We start from the raw sequence: 18827 nt of genomic DNA on the forward strand, positions 1-18827 counted from the left end.
TGCGCCCAGAGTATTCACGAAATGCCTGGCATCAGTAATTGCCTACTGCAGACTTCAAGGGATACAAATATACCCTTATTTGGACGACTGCCTGATCCAAGCGGACAGCAAGCACATTCTTCTGAAACATCTGGCTTATGTAATAATGTTATTAAACTCTCTAGGGCACACAGTCAACAAAGAGAAATCAAGACTAATACCCTCTCGGAAGATAATTTTCCTGGGTGCCAATTTGGACACAAACACCCAGATGGCCTACCTCATGCCAGAGAAGCAGGGGCAACTAATTCAATATTTCAGAACACTGGCAAATTGCACCAGGCTGACTGCAAGGAAAATCCAGCAGGCTGTGGGATTCATGGCATCTTGCATCTTACTAATCCCATGTGCAAAGCTGCATATGAGAAAACTACAATGGTACCTAAAAAACATATGGTCTCAACACAGCCACAGTTTGGAAACAATGATACCACTAATTCCATGTCTGCAAAATGAATTTCTGTGGTGGGCTCAAGCATGCCAAACAAACACAGGTCTTCCATTCAGCAGGCCTCAAGCAGATCAAGTCATCACAACAGACGCCTCGGACTACGCCTGGGGGGCGCACATGACAGACCGGTGCATTCAGGGCAAATGGACCCAAAAAGAAAAGCACCTTCACATCAATCAAAAAGAAATGCTAGCAGTGATAAATGCTATTACAGCCTTCAAGGACCTTCTACAACCAGGTCAGCTATTGATAAGAACAGACAACACCACTGTTATGTGGTACATAAACAAGCAGGGAGGAACACATTCTTATCCCCTATGCAGGCTGGCCATGTCACTTTGGAACATGACCATGGACTTACAAATGGAACTACAAGCACAGTACTTGCCAGGCAAGGAAAACACGCTGGCAGACAACCTAAGCAGGAACATGACAGATCCACACGAATGGAAGTTGCATCCAAAAGTTTTTACAGAAATAATCCAAGAATGGGGAAGGCCAGACATAGATCTCTTTGCCTCCCACAAAAATCATCAATTGACAAAATTCTGCTCAAGGATCTTCCATCCAAAGGCCTGGAGAGTGGACGCTCTCTCTTTCAGTTGGACATCAATGACGGTTTATGCCTTCCCACCTCTTCCTCTGCTGCCCAAAGTCCTATTGAAGACCAGAGCAGACAGACCAAAGATGATCCTCATTGCTCCGGACTGGCCAAGGCAACACTGGTACCCAGTACTAAGGAGCCTGACGCATTCCCCACCATGGACCCTGCCTCTAATCCCTCTTCTTCTGACTCAGCACAGCTTCAAAACTCTTCACTGAAGACAATCTAGCCGCATGGAAGATTCCTTAGCATCACAGCAGGCCCTGCTCTCCAAGGAGGTGCAGGATGTCATTTTGGAGGCCAGAAGGCCATCAACTAGAAAAGCTTACTCTGCAAAATGGAAACGTTTTTGTGTTTGGAATGAGAAAAAGGGCCAGTGCCCTGGAAAACTGAATTTGCCTCAAATACTACAATATTTGGCCGAGCTGCTAAGCAGTGGACTTTCGTTCTCCTCCATCAAAATCCATGCCTCAGCTATTTCTGCAGAATACAACACTGATCCACCTTTATTCTCTCACCCTCTATTAAGACAGTTCCTCAGAGGGGCTAAGAATTTAAGACCTCCAAGAAAACAACCAATACCTGCTTGGGATCTTAATTTCATTCTGAAAAAACTGACTTTGCCCCCTTTTGAACCAGCTGCCTCATCAGATATACACTATTTGTCCTGGAAAACAGCTTTCCTTCTGGCTATCACTTCAGCTCGTAGAGTTTCAGAACTACAGGCTCTTATGGCTGCCCAGCCTTTCATCATCTTCCATCAGGACAGAGTTTCATTACGTACCAACCCGTCCTTTATGCCTAAAGTGGTATCCAGGGTAGCTTTAAATCAGGCCATACATTTACCTACTTTTTATCCTAATCCTCAAAACAAAGGGGAGAGATTACTGTATTCCTTGGACATCCACAGACAACTGCGTTATTATTTGGACAGAACAAAGCCTTTCAGAAAATCAGAACAGCTTTTTGTGGCCTATGCGGTAGGAGCTCAAGGAAAGTCAATATCCAAACAGACAATCTCAAAATTGATAGCCCACTGCATATGCTTTTGCAATTCCTTTCATGGCAAAACTGTACCTACAGGCATTAGAACTCATTCCACCAGGGCCACAGCCACCTCTGCAGCCTTCCTCAGAGGAGTTCCTACCAAGGATATTTTAGAAGCAGCCACTTGGAGTTCTGTGCATACCTTCTCTAAGCACTACAACCTACCATTATACTCAGTCTAGAGCAGGCTTTGCCACTGCAGTCTTGCAGGGCATTTTGGCTCCTCCTAGCTCCACCTAGTGCCTACCACCCCTTTCTTAGCTTTGGGATTCTACCCATCTGTTATCACTGCAGCTGTATGCACGATGAACATAGTACAGTTTTGTACCTACCATAAATGTAGATGTTCGAGTGCTAATACAGCTGCAGTCCAGGTTTCCCTCCCACCTTCCCCTCTAGGGGTATTCTTTTATGGTGTATTTGCTTGCAACTACTGCTTTTTGATTATATTGCATTGCATTATTACATTATTTTATGTATTGCCTTCCTTCTGGGGGCACCTGACATCTGGGGCAAGAAAGACTGAAGAAAATGGCGTCGGCTGGTTCTTTTATACCCCTGTCGCACTGACATCAGGGAAGAAGCGGCGACAACCGACGCCGGACCTAGACTTTGGAATTCGGCCGACTGAGGACCCACCTGACGGCAGGAGAACCCATCTGTTATGACTGCAGCTGTATTAGCACTCGAACATCTACATATATGGTAGGTACAAAACTGTACTTTTTCATCCCTGTAATTAGGCTGCAGATATGTCTGGACCTCATGAAGCCTCCTGCCTACTTTCTGCTTCCAGTTATTGCTCTTCCTAAGTGTCATTTGCAAACGGATTTTGTTTGATTTACATCCTGTCAAACACTACACCCACTAGTGAATGCTATGACACTCCACTTGTCACCTTCATGTCACACAACACTACATTTTCAACTACCAGCTTCTTTATCCTCTCCTTTAAAACAGTTCTTGGTCTCTGCTACCAGAACTGGTGTCAGCTCTCCATGCTCAGTCAGCTTTCTTTCTACCAAACAGTCAAAAGCATTGATAAACTCAAAGTAAGCAACATCTACTGGGTTCCCTCTGTCCTTAACCAACTGTAATATGAGTATGATTCTTTTTAATTATTTTTTTCTTTATAATATCTTTTAGAGATTAACAGATATATATGCTAAAAATAAATAAATAAATATGATGCATGTTTTACTGACATTTTTTTGAATTTTGATGGGGCAAATGTACTGCACCTTCTGAGGGAGCAATATACCGTACCTACAGTTAGCCAGCAATAGGAGTGGACTTTGTGGTCAATAATCAGATAATTAAAGACAGTATTTCACTTCTGAGATTGACACTAACAGTTGTGTGCTGTTTTTCACATTGCAGTTTATTCCTATGCCAGTACTCTATGGAGTTTTTCTTTACATGGGTGCTTCCTCACTGAAAGGCATTCAGGTAACTGTCCTTTTTTGCACATAGAAGACCGTTATTAATTGACGTACAACTACCATGTATTGCTGTATCACATCTTAATTTTTCTGTCTTGCAGTTTTTTGACCGTATAAAATTGTTTGGTATGCCTGCTAAGCATCAGCCTGACCTAATCTATTTACGCTATGTGCCACTTTGGAAGGTACATGTCTTTACTGTTATACAGCTTACCTGTCTGGTACTTCTGTGGGCAATTAAAGTCTCATCTGCAGCAGTTGTGTTTCCTATGATGGTAAGTTTGTTTTTGTATACACAAGAATAAATTGTCACTGTGCTGCATTTTTTTTCTGATGTTATTTCAAAACTGTAATAAACTTTGCCGAGCACTTGACCCCATTAATATCTGTAGCTTGCCATTCTATTTTTCTGTATGCAATAAAAATGGTACATCAGAGTTTACACCAGCATATCTGTACTGTATTTGTGGTAGTGTGTAACTACAACTACAGCAACTGATTAAAATATTTAATGGACCAAAAATTTCAGTTTAAAAATTAGAACTTTTTTACCCCCATCACCTTGGCAAGAGAACCTTTATGCTGAGGTCCAAGGGTAGTAAATTTTAAATTAAAACTCCTAAAGTTTGTGGAAATTTTATTAAAATTATTGTGCTGATGTACTGCATTAATTCCTACTGCTGACCTCAGAGAGTATTCAGAAAAAATTACCTTGCCAAAATGGACAGTGTTTTTGGTACATCTCAGCACATTGTTGTGCAGAAATAATTGAAAAATGGTTTCCATTATGAGCCTGGTGAGAATACTTCATCAACAGATCAACAATTTGTACTTTGAGCTACCTCATGGTGTAAAGGAATAAAACCCTGAGTATGTTACAGGCAGCTCGAGTTTAACTAGTAGCTGAGGTGGCTGTAGGAGCTAGCTGGGTACAAGGGGAGTGAGATGCTCTCCTAGTAGCTCCTGGGGTAAAGAATGTTGCTGTGACTTGCCACACAGGTGACACCTAGTGGGAGTAATAGGTGTTAACTCTTTGGAGTTCTGAACTCATGATACTATAGTGCATTCATGGTAAGTAGGAGAGGGAAAACTAGCATACAGTCATGCTTCCCCTCAAGAGGTAGCAGTTGTGGGTTTGGAGGAGCCGCCAAGGGGCTACTTCCAAAGGGAGAGGGTGAGGTCTGACTCCCTATCACCCAACTCTCCCTGGAAAATGAAGGACAGAGAGTTTTCTAGGCAGGAATTGATAAGTTTGTAGGATCTTGCCTAGCCTTGGGAATACCTGGCATCCAGTCTGCCAGAATGAATGGGCCAGCTGAGTGAAGACAGAACAAGGTTTGTACTTTTATATCTGGTTCCTTTTGAATATATGATTTCAGTTGTGATCCATGGAACTGCAAGACAGAAAATGTGAATAATAGTGTATGCATACCAAATGTGAGTTAGCGATGCCTGAGAATCAGAATTAGTATATGTAACCTGTAAGGATGAGAAGACACTGAGATTTGCTGAATTTACTTTGACAATCAAACATTATTGTTTTGCATTTGTTAACTGTAATTAGTGATGTCCTTCTTTATCACTGTTGCAGTATTCTTAATGGAAGGGATCTCCTGTCCAGGACAGCCTGACTCTTGGCCCATATACCAAAGCCTAATGATCTTGTATGCACCGTACATCACACCTTTGCTTCCCTTCACAGAACATAGAGCATAAAAGGGATGTGTGGATGCAGTTACCCAGAACTTCTTTGCCACCAGTTCGAATGTCATTATTTTTAGTTGGTCTGAACGCCTTTTTGCTGTGCTGAATACCTAGCCTCCACTTAAATGCCCTGTTTTGTTTTTTTTTTTTTTTTTTTTTTTTTTGGTGGTGTATTTTATTTTGCTGGTTGCATAAGTGTGCACACCCCCAAACTAATACTTTGTTGTGTCTGCACTCCCTTAAACTAATACTTTGTTGAAGCACCTTTTGATTTAATTACAGCATTCAGTCTTCTTGGGTACACACCTGCCATTAATTAAAGAGACCCTGATTAACCCTAAATAAAGTTCAGCTGTCCTAGTAGGATTTTCCTGACATTTACTCAGTTGCCTGCTACAGCAAAAGCCATGGTTCGCAGAGAGCTTACAGAGCATCAAAGGGATCTCATTGTTGAAAGGTATCTGTCAGGAGAAGGGTACAAAAAGTTTCCACAGCATTGGATATACCATGGAGCACAGTGAAGACAGTCATCAAAAGTGGAGAAAATATGGGACAACAATGATGTTGCAAAGAACTGGACGTCCCTACAAAACTGATGAAAAGACAAGACAAAAACTGGTCAGGGAGGCTGCCAAGAGACCTACAACAACATTGAAGGAGCTGCAGGAATTTCTAAAAGTACTGGTTGTGAACTACATGTGACAACAGTCTCCTGTATTTTCCATATGTCTGGACTATGGGGTACGTTTGCAAGATGGAAGCCTTTTCTTACACAGAAAAACATCCAAGCCCGGCTAAAATTTGCAAAACAGTACATCTTCTTCTTCTTCTTTCGGCTTTTCCCAGTTAGGGGTCGCCACAGTGGAACTCCGGTCCGCTAATGATTGGCAGTAGATTTTTACGGTGCCGAGGTGCCAGCTCGACGCCCAACCTTCAATGAAGGCATGCCCATTCACGCATGTCTTTCGAACCCCACTCAATCACGGGGAGGACATGCAGACTCCACACAGAAGGCACTCCAGCCGAGAATCGAACGGGAGAACCTCTTACTGTGAGGCGACAACTCTACCGCTGCACCACCGCGGCTTGCAAAACAGTACATCAAGTCTCGCAAAAGCATGTGGGAAAATGTGTTATACTCTGATGAGACAAAAGTTGAACTTTTTGACCACAATTCCAAAAGGTATATTTGGCGCATAAACAATAGTTCGCATCACCAAAAGAACACCATCCCCACAGTGAAGCATGATGGTGGCAGTATCATGCTTTGGGGTTGCTTTTCTTCAGCTGGAATTGGGGCTTTAGCCAAGGTGGAGGGAATTATGAGCAGTTCCAAATGCCAGTCACTTTTGGCCCAAAACCTTCAGACGTCTGCTAGAAAGCTGAAGATGAAGTGGAATTTCACCTTTCAACATGACAATGACCCCAAGCATACATCCAAATCAACAAAAGATTGGCTTCACCAGAAGAATAATTCAAGTTTTGGAATGGCCCAGACAGAGCCCAGACCTAAGTCCAATAAAAAATCTGTGGGGTAACCTGAAGAGGGCTGTACACAAGAGATGGCCTCACAATCTGACAAATTTGGAGCACTTTTGCATGGAAGAGTGGGCAAATATTGCCAAGTCAGGATGTGCCATGCTGATAGATTCCTACCCAAGAAGTTTGGTGCTTCAACAAAGTATTAGTTTAAGGGTATGCACACACAACAAAAGATTAGTTTAAGGATGTGCACACTTATGCAACCAGCGTATTGTACGTTTTTTATTTTTTATATTTTTCCCCTATCAGATTTGTTTGTTTTACAATTGAATTGTACAGGTTATAGGTCACATTAAAGGTGGGAAACATTTTGAAATTATTTATTGTGGTCTCATTTTTTTTTATATCACAAAAAACTGGCATTTTAACAGGGGGGGGGTGTACACTTTTTATATCCATTGTATATGTGTATACAGTTGAGTATATACATAACATACACACACACCAATTTTCTACCACATTCTCTTTGTTTCATTGTTGCTCGCTCCTCTTGGGCCAAAGTAGATCCCTGCTGCATAATGGTTTTATTTCCTTACATTTTGTTTCTCGTTTTTATTCCATTTCCTTGCTTATTCATCATTTAGCATTACGATTTTCTTTCTCTGATAGTGTTGCATTTATCTAAAACTGCTGAAACTATAAGCCTTTAGTCTTTAAAGTGCTCTTACAATGCAGCAGATGCTGTGTCTGGAGTGGTGGTGACATGAGTTGTCATTTGCTGCATGCTTGGCTGCTGTGTCAGATTTACCAAAGGATGTGTGAAAGTTCAGTGTTCAGATGCTCCTGTCTCAGGTAGTCATTGTTTTCTTAAATTTTGTATATGCAGATAGAATGTAAGATTATCATCTGCTATCACCCCTAATAGTTTGCTATGAGAAATGACTTCAGTGGCTGTATTCTCAAGAGAGAGGACTTTAATTTTTTTTTTATTTATTTTATGAGAGAGGGATTTGTGGGAAAAAGTAGTAGTTTGGTCCTTTTTTTGAGTAGAGCATGAGTTGTGAGTTACAAAGCCATGTTTCAGTGACTTTTAAAGCTTCCCGAGTAGTTGTTTTGGAGGTGTACCATGTTGTCAGATGTGCAAATGAGTAAAATCATCTGCGTACTGTATTATGGAGGCCTGTTGTGAGGATATATAGAGGGTGTTTGTGAAAATGATAGAGAATGCCAATATTTTTATGTGGGGAAAACAGAAAGGACCTTTAGGAAGCGTATCTACAAACATTTATACGCTGTGGCACAAGGTTGTGAGAATAATGCTTTATCTAGACATTTAAAGAATAGTCCCTCATGTAAAAGGTTTAATTTTGGTATTTTGGAAATAGGAGAGAAAGATATTCAGGGAGGTATTTGGGAAAACAAACTAGGAAGAAAAGAATTATATTGGCAGCTGAGAAGAAATGCCACTGTTTTACCTGGTATCAACGATCATAGTTCAGTTATGCCTGTTTTGAAATTCAAGGCTATGGACTTGAATTAGGGTTCCAAACATGGAAAGTTTTAGGTTAAATTATAATGTTTAAATTGGGTGACAGACAAACTTCAGGTTATTTATAGTTCCTGGTTATGTATTGGAATGTTTTGATTGAATAATTAATTTTAAAATGATTATTTAAACATGTGACAAGTGATTTTAAATGGTTCTGAAGAAGTTCTGATTAGCGGGACGAAAGCACTTGACCTTTTTGCGTGTTTTTATTGTGGATCAACAATAAATTTGTGTTATTTTTACCCAGTCTCTGTATGGACTTTACACTGCAGTGTATTCCACTACAAGGATGCATTTTGAAAATGTTAAAGAGGAAGGATCAAGGATAGATTCTTGTAGTACACCAGTGGTAATTGGGGAGGTAAGGACAGAACATGGAGTGCCATTTTACTGACCGATAACTATTTGTTAATATATTTGTTTTTGAACCACAGAAGTGTGGGCTGAGAGAGAGAGAGTCCTAGTGAGGACATTTGAAGTTTGCTGTTACAAACTGTGTGTAGGGCTTTGGACAAGTCTAGAAATAAGGAAGAGACTAGCTTGCCATTATCTCTAGTTTTATTGACAGTATCTGTATAGGTTAGAAGGGGAGTGCTAGTACTGTGGGAAGGATGGAAGCCATGTTGTGTAGGAGATAGGAGTTGATCCTGGAGGAGATAATCTAGCAATTATTTTTGAATACATTTTTGAAGTATTTTGGTGAGGGAAGATAGGACTGCTATAGTTCTAAAGTTATTAATGTCTGTTGGATTTCCTCCTTTGTGCTGAGGGATAATGTGTGACTTTTTCCATAGAAGAGGGAGCATGGGATTCCTCAATTGACCTGTTTATAAGGATTGAGACAGAATAGGCAATACTGTTGGCTGCTATTTTAGGTACTCACTTGGAAAGTCATCAGCTGAAGAAGAGCAAGGTTTAAGTTTGCTTAAGAGTAGTTTTATATAGGATATGGGCACAGGTTTGAAGGTGAAAGTGGATGTGATGATGCGTGTCTGCTGGGCAGGGTATATAGTCATTTTTCTTTCATATTTGGTTATATTGTTATGACCTGTGTTTCAGTGGACAATATATGTAACTACTATGATACAGTTTTACTTGCAAAGTATATTAACAAAATTATGTAATTGGGATCTAACCTTTTAGTCAGTCCTGTGATATTTTATTCTTATTCTTGGCAGATATCTTGTGCCTTCCTACGCACACTAGCCTATATTATTCATATCACGTCTGAGTCTATTGTCTTAATTTGTTTAGCCTGTTTATCTTTTCTGCAGCAGATTACTTTTATGTGTAATGTACATACTAAAGACTTAGCTTCAGCTTTCACTTCACATTTGATGCAGTATGCATAACAGGGCAAAGGTGCTGTACATGTTTTTGTCCAAACTGTTGGACTTCTTAATATTTACTGTGCAATTAATTGCATTAGCCCTATGTAGGTACCATTTAAAAGTTTTTTCCAGTTTAAATAGAAACAAGATCATTTTGGCAGTGGGTGTTTTTTTGTTTTCAAATAATGTGCTTGAAACTTGTGGTCAGAATCCTCATTGTGCTAATATAAAAAAATATTTTACAACAATTGTACTTCTACACAGATGCTGCAGATCATAAATATCCTAAAACATGTTCTAATCCCACACTAATGACATTACCTCTAGCTGCCTGACAAACTCCTGCTTTTCACTCAGTTTTCCCCTTCCCCTTTCATGACCCTAAGCAGTTCTACAAATAATAGGTCAAATAATTGATCATAGGTAGCACCTAGACAGAAAAGAAGCTTCTCATATCTATCTTTATGGGGAATTTGCCTCCCACACTTGACTTCACTTCTTGGATGATATGTTAAAGGTAATTTAACAAAAAAAAAAGGGAGAGAGACCCCAATTGGGGGTACTTATCTGTCAAAGGCTCAGTAACTGATGCAGTGCAACAAATAATATGCAGACCAAGTTCAAAAGGTAGTGTTCAAACTGACGGCAAAAATATTTTGAAGATTAGGCGCTTGTACATTGCTTATGTGCATTACACCTTAGACATAGGACATATGTCTAGCATACGGCACCTGAAAAGGAGCTAAGGCTTTGGTATGCTGGCCGGACATTTGGCTATCTTTGGCAGGATATCCCCCTCATAAGGAATACTGCGACAGTGAGAAGTAGGATAGCTACTATGCTAAGATGATCTTCAACTGTACTTTTTATAGATTGCTAAAAATCTTGTCTTTTTGGATGATGTAATTTCCATTGTTTTCTCTTGTCAATTTAGGCGTCCAGTAAGCTTTGCAGCTTCTGTCCTTTAGTCCTGTCTTATCTGTCTGAATTTTTTCTTTTGATTGCAGACTGTTGTTTCACTGAAATGCATTTAGCAGCCATTTCCAACTTTCATTCTGAAATAGCCACTAAAGCCTTCCTACATAGTACTTTTTATATTAGCCCTTCTGTCGTGATTGTACCCATCTGTGAGAGTTTTATTATATAACTGAATACAAAAAGGAAGAAAAAAAAACACGCCAAAAACTGGAATTTAGTTAGCGCTTTCGTTTACTACTTCAGCAAACTTCATCAGACCTGATGAAGTTTGCTGAAGTAGTAAACGAAAGCGCTAACTAAATTCCAGTTTTTGGCGTGTTTTTTTTTCTTCCTTTTTGTATTCAGTTTAATAGTTTTTAGTTTGGTTTGGTTCTAGAGTTTTATTATATGCTTAGAAAGCTTACTCTTCCATGTTTTAAGGCTGCTAGTTATATGGATCCAAAGTTCCTGTCCTCAAACACTCTTTTCTTGTTACTGTCTCTTCTGCCAAAAGAATTTTTGACTTGGAGGCCTGTTCTTTCAAGCATTTCCTCTTAATTTTGTAGAAAGAAATCGTGCTGCTTCAACATACTTGACATTCTAGCCAAAGGTCACTAAAGAATCAAATGAGAGTCAGTCTTTGTCTGCATTTTTTTTCAATGTTTTCTACCGGTTGTGATTTCATTATTTGGTTGTCTGTAGGCATCTGATATTTTATTTGTAGAGAGCCAAATTCATCTGCAAATATGACTAGCTGTTTGTAGACATTGTTAAAACAGAAATGGGATAAGAAAGTTTCTAACGTCCCCCATTCCAAATGGTGTGCTGACTGCATTGAATTATGTCACAGTAAATATGGAAAACTTTAACTACAACTGTTGAAGTGTATTCCTGTACAGCAATAACTATTAGTTCTGCCTTTTTCTGTAATGCCTATATTATGGCATTTCTTCAGTGGTAACCTGGTCTTTCCTGAACACCTCTGAAAGGTACAATAAAATGGACATTATTTACAGGACCACGTCTTTCTTCTAGGCTGCTGTAATGCATGGCATACACCAATAGTGGTGGTGGACACACAGGAGGATTAGGTTGGGGCTTTTATGTTAGAGGTCATCTAAGATGGACCTTTTCTTATCAGATGTGAAAATTATGCACTTGCCATAATGACATATCTGTAAGAATAAGGTCCATCTTTAGTAAGACACTTTTATTCCACCACCCACTACCTGCAACGTGTCTCTTCTGGAGTTGTCCTCACTCCTTTGCCATATTTGATTCTACACTGAGGTCAGCACTTTATTATACAGAATTGGGGAGTGAGAAATGAATGGTGCTTGATGGGAAGGGGAGGGTTCTAGACAGCATGGGAAAGTTTCATCTGCGGAGTGGTCTGCATAATGCCAACAGTGTCAGTCCTATAGATTACTAAGGATTGACCTCTTTCTTGCAGTTATATCACTGTAGTATTTCTTTTGTTACGATGAGAGGAACACCAGTGTTCTATTTTGTGCAGTTAGATAGAAAATAACTGCAGATGTAGTACTGCTAAATGTGTACAGCACAGAAGAAAGATCGGTACAAGTGACTAAGGTTTAATTTCAGAGATACTCTGTAACCATCTTCTCTACAGGCATTGTTTGGTATAGATCTTTGAGCAGAGATGTTGTTTGCCCAAAAAACATTAGTTTGTACACGGGGATTAGGAACATTCATAGTAGCAACCAACTAAACCTTGCATTTCTGTTGTAATTTTACTTAGGTTCTTGCTTTGGTGTTTGTTCGTAAACTAATGGACTTCTGTTTCACAAAACGGGAACTCAGCTGGCTAGATGACGTGATGCCTGAAAGCAAGAAGAAGAAAGAAGATGACAAAAAGAAAAAGCAGAAAGAGGTAATTTTACATTTGTTAACCCTAAACCAAATGCTAATACCCTGAAGATCTTTAGACACCATGACTGCTCCAGTGTCAGGATCTTCAGTTGTGCTCCCCATAGATGTTGTGTTTTTATCAATAAACACTGTGTCAGAAATACAGTTGTGTAGCAGTTTTTGTACTGTTAGATTCATTGTTCCTGACTGAAATGCTATACAGGGTCCTTCTGCCTGTCTCTGGTGTTTGTTGTTACCTTTATGGAGGCAAATAACTTGAGTGTCTTCTTAGAATTATTGACATTATTCCACGCCTATTAAGTTAGTTGTCTGGGGCACTGCACTCATATTTCCCCCAAAGTGACTTTTTCATCACATACAATCCTGTTCTTATTAGTTACATTGTTTGTAAAGTCATTTGAAATATTTTGTGGGTGAAAACTGATTTGCCAGTTGTTTACTACCATTATTTTCACATTTTCACTGTTTAGAATGCCAGGGTGTTGAGAAAACAAGATTGTTTACTTGTGTCAGAGTAACTGTACTAAGATAACATTGGTAGTGGCTACTTAATGGCTCTGAAAAACCCAACAGTAAAAAGTCACATGAATAACGGTTATTTAAGTTGTAAAGAATTTATAACACTTGGATTTGTGGTGATGGTGATGGTGCTGTAGCAAGTAAACATGTTCCACCTTTCACGCCGAGAAATATTTGTGAAACCACTACAAAAAACTCACTACCTACTTCCTTTCAGTGTGCACAGTCAGAAACATCTTTTTTTTTTTCTCATATTTTTTATTGATTTTCAAGAGTATAATTACAATTTTTAACAAGAAAAAACAACGTAATATCAAATTTTTACAAAAACTATATACAAAGTCCAAAATAGATACCAAATCTTCAATAACATTACATTTTGTCTAATAGTTTTTTAAGCTTTATCCAGGCAGTTTGAGTCATGTTTGAGGAGTGTAACATAGCTGTTTGTAATTCCCTACTACAAATAATCTTAGTAAAAGATATAAATTCCTTAAATGAGAGGTTATTTTTACATTTCCAATTTCTAGTAATAGTTTTTCTTGCTATAGCAAGTAGAGTCCAAAGGAGGTTCATTTGATTCAGTGGAACATACCTTGGCATTGGTGCATTAAAAAGTATCATAGAATCAGAGATCTCGCATCTGTCCGACCACAAAGCTTTAATAAAATTTTTAAACTCCATCCAAAATGTGGTTATTGTTCTGCATTCTAAAAACATATGTGCCCAGTCGGCATCTATTAGCTCCTCACATCTCCAACATCTATTAAAATCTTTCGTGCTTATTCTAGAGGCTTTTTTGGTGTAATAAAACTTATATAAATGAATTTCCATGTAAAAATTTTCCAATATGTGGAAGAAGAGGTATGGTAAACAGATCTGAGAATTAAAGTTTGATCATTTATATGTATTTGGGAGTTGTTGAAATTGTTGATATATTTTCGTCTAATATTATTAGATCTGATCTAAAGAATGTTGTAAAATCTTGACAATGAGATACCATTATTATAACCTATATTGGTGAAGTCAAAGAGGATGGATAATTTTTTGGGGAGGTCTGTTATAGCAGGAAAATTATGTCTTTTAAATTCCATTAAAATAAATTCTCTGAAGATTTGAATATTTAACCAGTTATTTTGGTAGATATTATACCTGGCTAAAAGGTAGGTAGTATCATGAATATTATTAGTTTCTAAAAACTGATGCCATAATAATAACCCATTTTCTTCCATAGTTTTTATTTTCATCATGTTAAAGGAATCAAAGCATCCCTTGGTTAAGATTATTGGAAACATTAGAATGGACATATTGTTGTTCAAAAGGTTCTTATTCATTGCTTTTTTAAAATTTTGCAAGATATATTTAATTATAGGAATAAGATGTGATTTTTCCTGCTCATTGTTGAAGAAGACTTCTTTAATAACTATAAATAGCTTAATATTTTCAGAACAATATATGTTTTTGAAAAACTTGTCAAAATTACTTAATAGTATTACTTTGTGTAAATGTTTCCAATTTGAATGGTATTTTGGACTTAACCACAGACTTGTTATATTAAGAATAATGGCATCAGCATAAAGCTCAAAATTTGGAAAAGCAATCCCTCCTTCAATCCAGTTTTTATAGTGCCAATCATATTTAATCCTTGGTTTTTGAGGATACCGTAGAAATTTAATTAATATAGTGTTTATGTGTTTAAGTTGTTTTCTAGAAGGAGAAGCCAATAATGTTTGAAGTTAAAAAAGAATTTTTGGGAATAGAATCATTTTTATCAGAGATAATCTTTCTTCTATAGTAAAGAACATTTTCTTCCATCTATTAATGTATTCTGTGATTTTATTTAATAAAATTTTATAATTTATATTTATAGTGTCCTTCCATTTAGACAGAATATGAACCCCTAGATATTTCAATTAATCATTGATCCAGTTAAAGTTATTATAATTAGATAGATTGTTATTCAGTTTTTTATTGATGAGAATAGTTTCTGTTTTGTTTTGGTTAAATCTAAGGTTTGAGATTTCCTCAAAGAGTTTTAATGATCTGATAATGTGATCAATAGATGAATCAATATTTCCAATAGTTAATAAGATATCATCTGCAAAGAGTAAAATTTTAGAAGAATAGTTCTCATTAACATCAAAACTTTTTATGTTTATATTGTTTCTTATAAAATTAGCAAATTGTTCTATTGCTAATGCAAATAGTAGTGGGGATAAAGGGCAACCTTGTCTAGTGCCTTTTAGAATTTGAAGTGGGCCAGATAAAAAAGCGCCGATTTTAATATACGCTATAGAACCTTCATATAATTTTTTTAACAAATTTAAGATTTCTGAGGAGAAATTATATTCTTTTAATACCATAAATAAGTATGTCCAGTTAATAGAATCAAATGCTTTATCTAGATCTAGACTGATGAGTGATAATTCTTTTTTTTTTTTATTATTTGCAAAATCTATTAAAGTTAAAAGTCTAATAGTATTATCCTGAACTTTTCTGTTCAGTATAAAACCTGTTTGATCATTGTTTATTAAAGTCGGCATCGTTTGATTTAATCTGTTTGCTAAAATAGACATAAATATTTTATAATCTATATTTAATAGGGAAATAGGACAATATGATGAAACAAATTTGGAGTCCTTATCTTGCTTTAGAATGGGAGAAATTAGCGAATATTTCCAAGAAGGACAAAGTTTGTCACTTATTCGAACTTCCTCAAGTGCTTTCATTAATATCTTCAAAGCGGAATTTGGGAAAATTTTATATAATTCACCTATTATGCCATCAAGACCAGGGGCTTTATTATTTTTAAGATTTTGTATTCTTTCTTTAACTTCTATTAATGATATTGATTTAAGTAATCTATTATTTTGTTCTTTAGAAAGTTTATTATTTATATTGTTTTTTAGAAATTCTATTTTTGAACTATTATTAGTAAAGTTTAAGTTTGCTTTATTCATTGTTTCATGATATGAACGAAAAATCTCTAAAATATCTTTTAGATCTGAAGAAGGTTTTGAATTGTGTTTAGATGTGTCTAATATTTCAATTATGTGTTTACTCTTGTGAAAACTTTTCGTTTTGGCTGCTAATCTGTGCATATGTTTTGGATTAGATGAATAAGATTGTAATTTTAACCTCTCTAAATTAATTGCTACTTTATGACTAAGAATTTCTAAATATTCGAGATTTAGTTGTTTTAATTCCAGATTCGAGCCCAATTCTTTGGGGTGTAAGTTCTTTTTTAAAGTGTCAATTTTCAATTGTAGATTTAATAATTCTTTGTCCCATTCTTTCCTTTTATGTAAATACCAGGTTTTTATTTTCCCATATATATAAGATTTTAAAGAGTCCCAAATAAACACTTTGTGTTGTTATTATTATTATTAAGTTCAATATAATAGTTTACTTCCTTTATAAACCATTCTTTGAATCCTTTTATCTTAATAATATAGGCTGGTAGTCTCTGCCAATGAATAAGATCGTTTGGTTTAATTTTAATTTTAAATAGTATGGCATTGTGGTCTGACAGAGGGCATGATGTAATCACTACATCTTGAGTCTTAGATAATAGGCTGTCAGATCAAAACACTTTATCAATAGTCGTCTGTGTACCATATCTATAAGAAAAGTGAGTAAAATTAAGAGACCTCTGCTCTTTGATCATGTATATGTCTTTTAGGTTATATAATGAGACAAAATCTATCATTTTTTTTGGCTGATGCAGGTATCTTAATATTGCTGACATTAGTGGTTTCTTTAGATGATAGAATACAATTAAAATCACCTGCCAAAATGATATCTCCTTTAGAATTTGCTGTTATTATTTCCAAATATTTGTTTGCAGATTTAGCACCAATACCAGGTAGCCAGTACATATTTGCTAAAGTAAAATATTTCTTATTCAATTCCAATACTACTAGACACAAAATACCATTTTTATCAGAGAAACTGTTAATTATTTTAGGTATTGGTAATGTATTTTTCCACAAAATCATGGTTCCTCCTCTCTCTGTTTGGAAATGAGATTTAGCTAGAATACTATAACCATTAAAAGCCATTTTTCTAGATCTTTCTGAATAATGTGCATTTCTTGCAAAAATATAATGTCAGCTTTATTAGATGCTAGGTATTTGAGTAACCTTCCTCTTTTAGTAGGGTTATTAAGACCATTTGCATTCAGAGACAGACATTTAAACCCAGACATTGATTACTTTAAGCATTTGATGGATAAATACTATTCTGGACTTAATTAACAGGTAATGTTCAGAGAAGATGAAAATATAACTATATACAAAACTAACCATGGAACATCTAGTTCCTGGATTGATGAAGAAGTCATCAGTTCCACCCTCTATCATCCTTAGTATTCAAGACTATCGTTCTCTAATGCTACTACCTAATATTTTATTGAATCAACAAACTACAACCTATTAATTCTCCAGGATGCATAGGTATTACTATGTAGGAGATATTGTGGAAAAACATCAATTACCACGAATAATGTAATTTTCAAAATTTTTAAGAACAGTGTCTTTAAACTTGTATCATGACATAGTATATCATATTCATTTATGTCTATTCTATACTAATACAGATCTTAATCTAGTATACTACATTAGATCAAAACCTACTTATCTAGGAATTCAGTAAAGAAGTTTATGTATAAAAATAAGAACATTTATCATGTAACAAAACATTCCTGTATGAACTTGTCTGTGAAATCACAACAGTGTTAATATTTACTGTAGAATCAGCATATTAATATATAGCCTATAGGCTTATTTCCTTTTATATAAGATATAAAATCACCAGTTTTTCCTTCCCCTAAAAAAAAAAAACATATCTGATTAACCTTAAATAATGTCTTAAGATGTTACAGATATTTAAAATAAAGATGTACTAATGAGAATTTTTTACATGAGAAGATAATATTTTAGTTGCACAAATATCTATGCAGGTATATAGATCTGTGTAATCATCAAAAACATTAGCTTTTCTTTCCAAAGATGCGAGTCTAAAGAAACTATGTAGTGTAGCTTGATTTTGATAAAAATATCATATAATGAAGTCACAACTTTTAACCTTCAAGGACACTTCAGTTTTAGATGTTATAGTAATAATGTGTTCCCTTAAGTTGTCCTTTTTAACAAAATACATTAACACATTTTACCAATATTTTTTCAGTTAGAATGGCAGTGGTTAATGTGCAGTATATCTTTTGCTAGAAAATGTAGTCTACAGACAGTAAAACATTCAATATTTTATGAATATTAGTAAAAATGTCAGATTGTAGTATGCACTTATGTAGCTGGAGGTGGGTTAAGTAGATCACAATTTCACCATTCACTATAAATCCAACATAATGTAAACTATTAATTAGAAAAGCAGTTAAAAAGTAAAGGCTACCTTTGGAAATAACAACTGTCCTCATGTCCTGATGAAAGTAGTAACTATAAGTCAAGAGTAACCATCCCCACTTTGCACTGCCCCCCCCTAACAGTCTTCTACTACTATCACTGACTAGTGAGGCAAAAGCATCACTTCAGTAACAACTAAGATCATTCTCTAAGCAGAACTGTCTCCTTTTCTTTGGAACCAAAATTTTTCCTGCCCCAGTATATTATTTCATCCTTTTATAACAGAATTATTATTTATTGTAATGGTCTGTCTGCAGCTTTGGCTTCCCCAATCCAGCAGTATTGCCATCAACCAACAACTCATATAGTCAATAAGATTGGGGACGAAGATATCAAGATGAAAGCACAGAAAATACATAGCTGCCCCACAATCTACTTTAAAAATAATA

General features: G+C 36.3%; 1 protein-coding gene across 1 annotated transcript in view; it reads left to right on the plus strand.

The window, feature by feature from the left end:
* Positions 1–18827, plus strand: part of SLC4A7 (solute carrier family 4 member 7) — a 1497737-nt gene that overhangs the window by 1381204 nt on the left and 97706 nt on the right. The window contains exons 21-23 of the mRNA XM_044064760.1: positions 3522–3590; positions 3685–3858; positions 12369–12500. Coding sequence (XP_043920695.1) covers positions 3522–3590; positions 3685–3858; positions 12369–12500 — 375 coding nt within the window. The remainder of the gene's footprint in view (positions 1–3521; positions 3591–3684; positions 3859–12368; positions 12501–18827) is intronic.

Source organism: Protopterus annectens, chromosome 3.part0 (assembly GCF_019279795.1).
Source record: "Protopterus annectens isolate FY-2018-M chromosome 3.part0, PAN1.0, whole genome shotgun sequence".
NCBI classification, from domain to species: domain Eukaryota; kingdom Metazoa; phylum Chordata; order Ceratodontiformes; family Protopteridae; genus Protopterus; species Protopterus annectens.